This window comes from Molossus molossus, unplaced genomic scaffold, assembly GCF_014108415.1.
Source record: "Molossus molossus isolate mMolMol1 unplaced genomic scaffold, mMolMol1.p scaffold_m16_p_38, whole genome shotgun sequence".
NCBI classification, from domain to species: domain Eukaryota; kingdom Metazoa; phylum Chordata; class Mammalia; order Chiroptera; family Molossidae; genus Molossus; species Molossus molossus.
Window position 1 is genome coordinate 305631 of NW_023425375.1, and position 12952 is coordinate 318582.

At 36.4% G+C, this 12952-nt stretch overlaps 1 protein-coding gene across 6 annotated transcripts in view; it reads right to left on the bottom strand.

Moving 5' to 3' along the window:
- Positions 1-12952, bottom strand: part of HMG20A (high mobility group 20A) — a 145025-nt gene that overhangs the window by 4921 nt on the left and 127152 nt on the right. For all 6 annotated transcript variants that reach the window (XR_004961993.1, XM_036281542.1, XM_036281540.1 and 3 more), the window contains one exon: positions 572-647. Coding sequence is in view for 5 of the 6 variants with exons in the window: in XM_036281542.1 (XP_036137435.1) it covers positions 572-647 (76 nt within the window). In the remaining variant the exon portion in view is untranslated. The remainder of the gene's footprint in view (positions 1-571; positions 648-12952) is intronic.

Below are 12952 nucleotides of genomic sequence, written 5' to 3' on the forward strand. Positions count from 1 at the left end.
GGCCTTTCAAATAGCAGTTTCAGCAATGAAATGCCTGGCGCCCCAGAGCTAATTTAATCTTAAAATTGGTCATATTCTATAAATAAATTTGCAAGGAACAGTTGCAATTCCCTGTATTTTTGTTGGTTTGTTTTTTAAAACTATACAGTAAGAAGCCTGAAGGGTTTCATAGGGGAACACTGGGACAATGGGCAAGCAAAATTTTGGGTTCCCATCTTTACCACAATTAGGTCAATTTTGGTCTTACTTATTTTATATTTGGGACACCCATGTAAGCTTTCATTTGTACAAATGGTCCAGGGTATCAGTTCGAAAGCACCTTATTAGTGATGTACATTTATTTGCTTTGGTCAAGAGACTAAAGCAGTTTTGACAACATTGGCCTAGCTTTCCTTCACTAATCTTGAGTAGCTACTTTTACTAGAGAATAAATTACAAGCAATTTTCTTCTTCCAGACCAGTCCTAGGATCTGGAAGACCACTATCATTGCTTTTGAGCAATGAATTTTTTCCGAGAACAAAATTCCCTCTCATAGACCTGAGAAATACAGAATGATACTTTAGTAATCACCTTTGCTGTGGTTCAGGAATTCCTCTGTAAATATAGGGATGTCAAAAACAGACCGTTCCTTAACCTCTGTTTCTTTCTGTGAATCAAGAGTAACAAAAACAGTTCTGGTCAAGATGGCAGAATATTATAAACATCGTGCTTGCCTCTTTCTACATCATATCAAAATTCAACTAAATTATAGAACAACCATAATTGAGAACCACATCAAGACTAGCTGAACAGAAATCCTATAACTAAGGATATAAGGAAGAATCCATGTAAAGCCTGGTAGGAGGGGAAGATGCAGAATAGGCAGGTCCCATACCCATATGTGGTGAAGAATCAGGAGAAATATCTCAGCATCAGAGGCCCCCACTGTGGATCGAGGGGTCCCAGCCCCATACCTGGCACCCCAGCCCAGGTCTCCAGTGCTGGGAAGAGAAGTCCCGTAACTTCTGGCTGTGAAAACCAGCACAGATTGTGGCTGAGTGATATGGAGGTTGCTGGAATCCCAGGGGTTCCTCTTAAAGAGCCCACACATGGACTTACACAGACTCACTCTCTGAGTTCCAGCACTGGGGTAGCAGCTCAAAGTGCCAGGGACATGTGGGGAGAAACTGAATTGTCTGGCTGCAGGGCAAGGACTGGAGGGGTTGTTTTCTCCCAGACAGAAGTGCTGGCAGAGGCCACTGTTCCTTTGCTGAGCCCTTCCTTACTTAGTATGCAGATACAGGCAAGCACCAAATCTGAGTCTCCATACAACTCACCTCACCCTAGGGATTCCCTGAGAACCCATACCACCTAACTTGTACACAGGCTTGGACCCTTATAGTAGGCATTCCTCACATGTTGCCAGTCTTGGACAGTGCTGTGGATTTCCCTAAAAAATATCTGAAAGGTCCAAAACTCCAAGTAAGCAGTGGCTGGCCTCGGCCTACCCTGCACCTAAGCTAAGCTGCTCCCAGCCTGGCACTAGTGGCAGTCAGCCTTAGTTTATAACGTGGCCTCTCCCAAGTCTTGCACAGGCAGCTACCAACCTCTGATAACTCTGTAGCTCCTACCAGGTGGCTCTAGGTCAAGCACAGGGGGTGGCTTACCTGGGACTATGTCTGAGCCCCTCCGAAGAGGCGCCAGAACCAACACACTCAGTGGCTGGCTTTAGACCACACCACCTCAATTCTCTCCAAAAACTGATGCAACAAAAGGGTGGACTCAGCAGGCACCAGAGTCCTGCTACAGCAAATGCCACTCTAAGAGGTCAACCTTGCACTATAGCTGTAGTCAGGGCCAGTCTTCATAGCCAGTCAGGCTAAGGGCCAATCCCAATCACTGATGTGCTCAAATATAAGGTACATTCCTAGAGCACCCAACTCAGGTGCACTGGGCCCCACAGGACACCTACCACATAAGGCTACCCTGCCAACACTGGAAGACACAGCACATCTACCTATTATGTAGAAGCAAACACACGAAGGCAGCCAAATGGGGAGACAAAGAAACATGTCCAAAATGAAAATAAGACAAATCTCAAGAAGAACTAAACAAATGGAGAAAAGCAATCTAACAGATACAGAATTCAAAACACTGGTTATAAAAAGATGATTAATTAAATTAGGGTAAGAATAGATTAATTTAGTGAGAACTTACACAAAGAGATAAAAACCATATAAAAGATCCAGTCAGAAATGAAGAATACATTAGATAGAAAATACAGCAGATCAGATAAAGCAGAAGTTCAAATTAGCAATTTGGAAGACAAAGTAGTGAAAAACATCCAATCAGAATAGAAAAAAACAAAAAAGAATAAAATGAGGATAGTTTAAGGGAACTCTGGGACAACATCAAGTGCAATGACATTTGTAGCACAGGAGTACCAGAAGAGGAGAGCAAGGCAAAGGAAACAGACATACAAGTCCAGGAAGCATAGAGTCCTAAGCAAGATGAACCCAAAGAGGCTCACAGCAAAACACATTGTAATTAAATTGCCAAAGGCTAAAGGCCAAAAGAAAATCTTAAAAGCAGCAAAAGTAGTTATGTAAAAGGGAATCCCCGGAAGAGTGTCTGCTGATTGCTGAACAGAAAATTTGCAGACCAGAAGAAATAGGCATAAAATATTAAAAGTAATGAAAAGCAAGGACCTACAAGCAAAATTACTCTAGCAAGCAAAGCTATGATTTAGAATAGGAGAGATAAAGAAATTCCCAGACAAGAAAATACTAAAGGAGTTCATCACCATCAAACCAGTATCACAAGAAATGTTAAAGGAGGAAGGAAGTGAGAAAAACAGGAAGGAGAAATGGAGGAACCAAAGGAGGAGGATGAGAAGATGATATACTGAATTATAAAATGGCAATAACTACATACCTATCAATGATTACTTTAAAAGTAAATACATTAAATACTTCAATTAAAAGACATAGGGTGCCTGAATGGATAAGAAAACAAGACCCAAACATATGCTGTCAATAAGAAACCCACTTCAGATCGAAAGACACACAGACTGAAAATAAAGGGAGGGAAAAAGATATATCAAGAAAATGGAAAAAAAAAAAAAAAAAAAAAAAAGCTGGGTTAGCAATACTTATATCAGACAAAATAGACACGAAAACAAGGCTATAACAAGAGACAAAGAAGGACATTAAATATTGATAAAGAGATCAATCCCAAAAGAGGATATAACCCTTGTAAACACTAAAGCACCTTATGTAGGTGCACCTAAATATATACAACAAATACTGATGAACAGAAAAAGAGATTGACTGTAATACAATCATAGTAGGAGACTTTAACAACCCACTGACATCAATGGATAGATCATCCAGACAGGAAATAAACAAGGAAACAGCAGCCTTAAATGATAGACCAGATATATATATAATTGATATTCCTAGAACTTTTCATCCCAAAGCAGCAGTATATACATTCTTTTCAAGTAAACATGGAACATTTTCCATGAAAGACCACATGTTAAACCACAAAACAAGCCTCAATAAATTTAAGAAGACTGAAATCATATCATGCATCTTCTCTTATCCCAATGGTATAAAACTAGAAATCAATTACAAAAAGATAAATGATAAACATACACATTGAGGCTAAAAAACATACTACTGACATTACATGAGTTAACAATGAGATGAAGGAAGAATTAAAAAGATTCCTTGAGACAAATGAAAATAAAAACACAACTCAAAATTTATGGGACACAGCCAAAGCAGCTTTAGAAGAAAATTTATAGCAATATAGGCCTACCTCAAAAATGAGAAAAATCTCAAATAACAATCTAATCTTATATCTAAAGGAACTAGAAAAGGAACAACAAACACAGCCTATAGGAGTAGAAAAAGGAAATAATAAAGATAAGAGTGGAAATAAAAAAAAAAAAACTGTCTAAAAAACCAATACAAATGATCAATAAAACCAAGATCTTGGTTCTTAGAAAAGATAAACAAATAATAAACCTTTAATTAACTCCTAAAGAGAAAAAGAGAAAGGGCCCAAATAAATAAAATCATAAGTGAAAGAGGACAAATGACAATTGACACCACAGAAGTACAATAGATTATAAATAAACATTATGAACAGTTATATGCTAACAAATTGGACAACTGGAAAGAAATGGATAAATACCTAGAAACATATAATCTTCCAAGACTGAGTCAAGAAGAAACAGAAAAACTGAACAGACTGATAACTAATAACAAAATAGAATCAGTAATAAAAAACTTACAACAAAGTAAAGAGTCCAGGGCCAGATGGCCTCACAGGTGTATTTTAACAAATATTCAAAGAAGAATTAACACCTATCCCTCTCAAACCATTCCAAAAATTTCATGAGGAGAGAAGGCTCTCAAGCTCATTTTATGAAGGGCCAGCATTACCCTGATTCCAACAAAGACATTACAAAAAAAGAAAATTATAGGCTGATATTCCTAATGAACATAGATGTAAAACTCTCAATAAAATATTAGCAAATAGGATCCACTAATATATTAAAAAATATATATACACCATGATCAAGTAGCATTTATTCCTGGGATACACGGTTGCTTCAATATCTACAAATTAATTAACATGATATACCATTTAAACAAAATGAAGAATAAAAATCAGATAGTAGTATTAGTAGATGCTTAAAGAGTATTTGACAAAATACGGCATCCATTTATGATAAAAACTCTCAGCAAAGTGGTAATAGAGAAAACATGCCTCAACATAATAAAGGCCATATATGACAAACCCACAGGTGACATTATACGCAACAGTGAAAGGCTACAAATGTTTTCCTTAAGATCAGTAGTAAGAGATGGGTGTTCACTTTCACCACTTCCATTCAATAGTACTGGCAGTTCAAGCCACAGCAATCGGACAAGAAAAAGAAAAGGCATTCACTTGGAAAGGGAGAAGTAAAACTGTCATTATTTACAGATGACATGATATCATATATAGAGAACCCTATAAGACTCCACCAAAACTCTTAGAATAAAGTAGGATACAAAATATTCAGAAATTGGTTGCAGTTTTATACACCAATAACAAACTATCAGAATAAGAAATTAAGTAAACAATCCCATTTTCAATTGCATAAAAACATACCTAGGAATAAATTTAACCAAGAAGGTAAAAGACCTGTACTTGAAAAATTGTAAGACACTGAAGAAAGAAATTGAAGATGCAAATAAATAAAAGCATATACCATGCTCAGGGGTAAAAAGAATTAACATTGTTAACATGTCCATACTATCCAAAGGAATCTATAGATGCAATGCAATTCTTATAAAAATACCAATGGTATTTTTCACAGCAGAACAAATAATCCTAAAATTTATATGGAACCAAAATAATTTAAATAGCCACAGCAATCTTGAGAAAGATCAAAGCTACCTGATATATATACTACAAGGCTATAGTAATTCAAACAGCATGGTACTGATATAACACAAACAAACAGATTAATGGAACAAAAAGAGAGTCCAGAAATAAACCCATGCTTATGTGGTCAAATAATCTATGACAAAGGAGGTAAGAATATACAATGAGGTAAAGATAGTCTAGTCAATATCAGGAAAACTGGACGGATACATGCAAAAGAATGAAACGAGAGTACCTTCTTATGTCACATACAAGAATGAACTCAAAATGGATTAAAGACTTAAGTGTTAAGACCTGAAACCATAAAACTCCTATAGGAAAATAAAGGCAGTAAAGTCTTTGACATTGATCTTAGTAATACTTCTTCTGGATATGTCACTTTGGACAAAGGAAAAGAAAAAAGAAAAAAGAAATAAACAAATGAGCCCTGGCCAGGTGGCTCAGTTGGTTGGAGGGTCATCCTATAAGCCAAAAGGTTGCAAGTTTGATTCCCATTGGGGCACATACCTAGGTTGCGGGTCCAATCTCTGGTCAGGATATGTACGGGAGGCAACCAATTGATGTTTCTCTCTCACTTTAATGTATCCCTCTCTCTCTAAAAAAAAAAAAAAAACATTAACAAAAACATATCCTTGGGTAAAGATTAAAATAATAACAACAATAATAAATAAACAAACAAATGGACATCAAACTAAAAAGTTTTTGCACAGCAAAGGAAATCATCAACAAAACGAAAAGACCAGGAGAAGATATTCACCAATGATACCTGGGATAAAAGGGTAATATCCAAAATTTATAAAGATCCTATATAATGCCTTGGCTGCTGTGTCTGGCTCAGTTGGTTAGAGCATCATCCCATACCCTGAAAGGTGGCGGGTTCAATCTCCTGCTGGGGTCTGTACAGGAGGCAGCCAATTGAGATGTTTCTCTCTCACACTGGTATTTTCTCCTTCCCCTTCCCTCTCTCTAAAAATATCAATAAAAATATCTATCCTCAGGTGAGGATTAAAAAAAGAAACACAAAACCATATAACAACACACACACACACACACACACACACACATTCTCTCTCTCTCACTCCAATTAAAAAATGTGCAGAGGACCTGAAAAGACATTTCTCAAAAAAAGGCATACAAATGGTCAATAGACATATGAAAAGATGCTCAATGTCACTGATCATCAGAGAAATGCAAATTAAAACCTCAATAAAATATCACCTCACACATGTCAGATTGGATATCATCAATAAATCAACAAACAAGAAGTGTTGGTTAAGAATGTGGAGAAAATGGAACCCTTGTGCACTGCTGGTGGTGGGTTTGCAAACTGGTGCAGCCACATGTGGAAAACAGTGTAGAGGTTCCTGAAAAAAATAAAAATAGAACTACCATGTGACATAGCAATCCCACTTCTGGCTATCTATCCAAAGAAATCCAGAACATAAATTCAAAAAGATATATGTACTCCATGTTCATTGCAGCATTACTGAAAATAGCTAAGATATGAAAGTAACCTAAGTGCCCATCAATAGACAACTGGATAAAAATGTCGTACACATACACAATGGAATATTACTCAGTCATAAAAAAAGAATGAAATCTTACCATATGCAACAGCATGGATGGACCTACAGAGTATGATGCTAAATGAAATGAGTCAGACAGAAAAAGGTGAATGCCATATGATTTCACTTACATATGGGATCTAAGAAACAAAATAAATGACCAAACAAAACAGAAAGAGACTTATAAATACAGAGAAAAAATTGATGGTTGAGAGATGAGAGGAGGCTTAGGTTTGGGAAGTGAATGGGCAAAAAAGGTGAAGGGATCAAGAAGTACAAATTGACAGTTACAAAACAGTCATGAGGATATAAAGTAAAGCATAGGGAGTATAGTGAATAATATTGTAATAACTATGTATGGTATTGGGGTACTAGAATTATTGGGGGATCATTTTGTAAGTTATATAAATGTCTAACCACTATGCTGTACACCTGAAACTAAAATACTATTGAATGTCAACTGCAATTGAAAAAAACATTTTTTTAATTTATTTAAAAAAAATTTTTTCCTTTATTGATTTTAGAGAGAGAGAGAAAGTGAGAGGGAGAGAGAGATAGAAACATTGATGAGACAGAACATCAACTGGCCGCCTCCTGCATGCCCCTAAATTAAATAGGTAGTGCTGAAGGCACAGTGGTTATGTCTTCTTAAAGAAATAGTAGCATGAGTCCTGGCTGAGTAGCTTGGTTGGAATGTCGTCCCATGCACCAAAGTGTTGTGGGTTTGATTCCCAGTCAGGGTACATACCTAGGTTGTGGGTTTGATCCCCAGTTGGGGCACATACAAGAGGCAACCAACTGATGTTTCTCTCTCACATTAATGTTTCTCTTTCTATCTCTCTTCCTTCCTCTCTCTAAAATCAGTAAAACACATACCCTTGGTTGAGGATTACAAAAAACAAACAAACAAAAAGAAATAGAGCATGTACAGGAATCAGTCCAGGTGAGCTGGGGGGGGGGGGGTATTTATTTACCTTTTCATTGTAAATGAACTTTCACAGAGCTTAAACAGGTTAAGTATTTAATTCTCTCAGGTGTACAATTGCTGTGCAATGAGAAATTGTAAAACAAATACACATTAACTTCCCAAATGGAGAATTTGGAAGCCATTTTTCAGCTCTGTGCTTTGAACAGTCAATAGTATATGGTTGTAGAAATAACTAAGGTAGGAATAGACAAAGAAATTTATATATATTTTTCTCAATTGTTTGTTGGTTATGCATATAAAATGCTCTCTGAGATAGAACTACTCAATGTAAATTTGCACAGTGGACAATAAGAATTTTAAGTAGAGAAATACTAGTCATGGGCAATAATAATGGTACTGCCATTGGTACTTGTAATTTATAAGGGGCAGACAATTACTGGGGCTCTTTTAGAGTTTCTTCAGACGACACAGGAAAAACAAACAAATAGAATCAAGACATCAGAAATATCTAGGGTCTAAAAATGAAAAGGCCAAGGATTATGTGAGACAAAAGAATAATAACAAAGCCTAAAAGTAATTCACCAATAACTTGGTGAATTTAAAAATAAAATTATAAATAAAACTCTTACAAAGCTACTGCAAAATACATTCCACAATCATCCTTAAGAATAAAGTCAATTTCAAAATGTTTGGCTGCTATTTCTACAATGAATTTGAGGTTGAAAATATTATAAATATGAATTATAAGTGTCTTGGCACCAAGTTTAAAATCTTACATAATAAAAGATGGTAAATAGAACAGTGGGAAATGCAAACTGAAGAAATTGTTAGTGAAATGTGAACATTCCAAAATTTTTATAGCATAAAGAACAGTTAAAGAACAATCTAGAAATCATTCTTATAAAAACATGTTTAAAGCCAGAGATAGAATATATCTTTCCTACCCTGCCACCACTAGTGTTTTATATCTGAACACAAATATGATTTGGTGCCCAGCAGAAAATCTAAGCAGTTAACAACCTATGGGGAATTCTGACAGCCAAATTCCTGTTTTCATATTGGTGTCTACCTTGTCAGGGGGCTAGGTATGTGAACTTCCTGCCAGTGGCAGCTGATCAAGAGAGGCATCTAAACAGAAGTCTGAAAAGCAATGTATTTACCTGGGGAAACTTTCAGAAACCTTAATTTTTACCCTTTTACCTCTTAAAGAAGAAAAGCAAAGTTTACCAGAACAATCTGAAAATAACAAAAGTATCATCGAAAACCCCAGTTTCAATCTGGAAAGCTCTACCTCAAGCCAGTTCCTAATGGATTTCAAAGAAAACTAATGTATGTACAAGAAAGGCTGATTCCAGAAGAAGTCTTAAACATATTTCACAGAGGCTTTCTCTTGGCTTTGCTGGTTTACCATATGCTTTACCTGTGTTACTGGGTTGCTGCAAGTAAACAAATTATGACACACAATTTCAACATGTTCAAGGCAGAACAGATATAAGCATAAATCCACAAAAATGACTTAGGATAAAGTCTTAGGACTGTATTGTCTGATCTTGTTCATTCTCCTACTTGACTGCACAGGCTTACATGAGATCAGTTACCTAGAAATAAGTCTAAACATCTGCTAATTAGATGGGTAGGTGAGGATGCTGGCTCCCATTGCCATAGTAACCAAGAGCCTTTCAAAGGGATTGAGTCTCCTCAGAAAGATAACTCTCTTCTCTTTTTGCCAGAAAGGTCCAAACCAAGCTAACAACATAAGGGCAGAGGATAGTACCACGTAGGGGCATTAACACACTGTCCCTTGGTCCAGATTCTTAGAGTACAAAATAAGAAACATCAAAGCAATGAAATGAAACTTTTCAGTCTTTTATTACCACTCTTGTTAAGTAGAGAAATTCTACTTAACAAGAGTGGTAATAAAAAGCATCAGCACTCTCCCATTACTAAGTACATTACTTAGCATGAAGAGGGTCCTCCTGGGGGACTCAGATATACTTATGCTGCTCCAAGGACCGCTCAAGGGATTAAAATCATAAGAATTTCATTAATTCTTCATTGAAAGGGTCTAATTTGTCCAGGCTGAGTGTCATTTTGTCAATGCTCATAAATTAAAGGAGAAACAAAATTATTGTTTCTATCTCAGTCCTCACATGAGATGAAGACACTTTCTTGAGAGTAACACTATAATGACTACTGGGTCTAGCCACATGCTTTGGATTTGAGAGGAACAAGAATGCTCTTTCTTTTGATTTTTAATCCTATACATTTGAAGAGAGTAAGAGAACAGGGGCCCTTCTGGTCTGAACCTATTTTACTGTGACCTACACTCAGGGCCAGAATTTCACAGTGTGTGATATGCTTCTCTTGAGTGCCCATTGCCTTAGGGAACGCACTTATCATGGTATGCTGGGCTATAGAGCCCCACTGCGATGTAGAATGGCCTGAATGGCTTTCAGGTCAGATTTCTTTAGCTTTCTTCAGTACCTGCCTTGGTAACAACATCCTAGGAATCCAATTTCCATTGAGAAATACAATAGGTTTCTTACTATACACAAACCAAATTCTTTCTACCTTAATTGGCAACAAATTTTGCAGACATGTCAGATAACCAGGCACATTTTAACTTTTTTATTTGAATTAATTTATTTTTGTTAAAGATGTTTCTCCTTTTTCCCACTGATTCACCACACCCCCTCCATCCCCGCCTGTCCCCAGCTTTGTTGTCCATGTCCATTGTTCATGCATACATGCATATAAGTTCTGTGGTTTATCTCTTCCCCACCATCCCCTTTTCTGGGGATTGTCAGTCTTTTATGTCTTTGGGACTACCCCGTTCCTCAGACTGTTATGTTCATTATATTCCACAAATAAGTGAGATCATATGATACTTGTCTTTCTCTGTTGGCTTGTTTCGGTTAGGATAGTACTTTCCAGGTCCCTCCATGTCATCTAAAAGGATAAGAGATCTTCCTTTCTTACAGTTGCATAGTACTCCATTGTGTACATGTACCACTACTTTTTTTATCTATTCGTCTACTGATTGACATTTGGGCTGTTTCCAGATCTTAGGTATTGTAAATAGTGCTGCTACAAACATGGGGCTACATATATGCTTTCTGATTGATGTTTCAGGCTTCTTAGGGTATATTCCTAGAAGTGGGATCACTGGGTCAAATGGAAGTTCAATTTTTAATTTTTTGAGGTAACACCATATTGTTTTCCATAGTGCCTGCACCAGTCTGCATTCCCACCAGCAGTGTACTAGAGTCCCCTTTTACCCACCTTTGCCAACACTTGTTTGATGATTTGTTGATGGCGGCCACTCTGACAAAGTGAGGTGATACCTCATTGTTGTTTTAATTTGCATCTCTCTGATGATTAGTGATGTTGAGCATTTTTTCATATGTCTCTTAGCCATTTGTATGTCCTGTTTGGAGGTGTCTATTTAGTTCCTCTGCCCATTTTTAAATTGGGTTCTTTGTCTTCCTTTTGTGGTGTTGTATGAGCACTCTTTATATATTGAAAATTAATCCCTTATCTGATACATCATTGGCAATTATGCTCTCCTATACGGTGGGTTGTTCCATTTTGATGATTGTATCTTTTGCTGTGCAGAAGCTTTTGAATTTGATGTAGTCCCATGTGTTCATTTTCTCCTTTGTTTCACTGATGTATCAGTGAAAATTCTGCTGCGTATGTCTGAAATTTTGTTGCCTACATTTTCTTCTAGGATTTTTATGGATTCATGAGTCACATTTAAGTCTTTGATCCATTTTGAGTTTATTCTTGTGTATGGTGTAAGTTGATGGTCTAGTTTCATTTTTTGCATGTATCAGTCCAATTTTTCCAACACCATTTATTAAAGAGGCTGTCTTTACTCCACTGTATGCTCTTGCCACCTTTGTCAAATATTAATTGAGCATATTGCCTTGGGTCCATTTCTGGTTTCTCTGTTCTGTTCCACTGGTCTACATGTCTGTTCTTGTGCCAGTACCAGGCTGTTTTGATTACAGTGGCTTTGTAGTATAAACTGAAATCTGGTAATGTGATACCTCCAACTTTGTTCTTCATTTTCAACATTGCTGTGGCTCTTCCGGGTCTTTTTGGTTCCATATGAACTTTTGAAGTATTTGTTCTATTTCTATGAAGTATGTTGTTGGTATTTTGATGGGGATTGCATTGAATCTATGAATTGCTTTGGGTAGTATGGACATTTTAATGATGTTAATTCTTCCAATCCTTGAACAGGGTGTGTGCTTCCACTTTTTTATATCTTCCTCTATTTCTTTTTTCAATGACCTGTAATTTTCTGCGAATAGGTCCTTTATTTCTTTGGTTAAGTTTATTCCTAGGTATCTTAATTATTTTGTTGCAATGGTAAATGGGATTGTTTTCTTAGTTTCTCTTTCTGTGAGTTCACCATTGGTGTATTAAAAATGTCACCTATTTCTTGACATTAATTTTGTATCCTGCTACTGTGCCAAATTCATTTATTAAGTCTAGTAAATTTTTGATGGGAGTCTGTGGGGTTTTCTATGTATAATATCATGTCATCTGCAAATAATGACAGTTTCTAGAAATTGGTCCATTTCGCTTAGATTGTTGAATTTGTTGCCATATAATTGTTCATAGTAGTTGTTAGCGATTTTTTGTATTTCTGTGGTGTCAGTTGTTACTTCTCCTCTTTCATTTCTGATTTTGTGTATTTGGGATCTCTCTCTTTGTGTCTTGGTGAGTCTAGCTAAGGGTCCATCAATCTAGTATACCTTTTCAAAAAAACAGCTCTTTGTTTCATTGATACTTTGAATTGTTTTTTTTGGTCTCTATGTCGTTTATTTATTCTCTGATCTTTACTATTTCCTTTCTTCTACTTTGCTCTGGGGTTTTCTTTTTGTTTGCTCTCTAGTTCTTTAAGTTGTGAAATTAGATAGTCTATAAGAGATTTTTATTGTTTCTTGAGGTAGGTCTGTAGTGCTATAAACTTTCCTCTCAGAACTGCTTTCGCTGCATCCCATAGATTTTTGTGTTGTGTGTTCA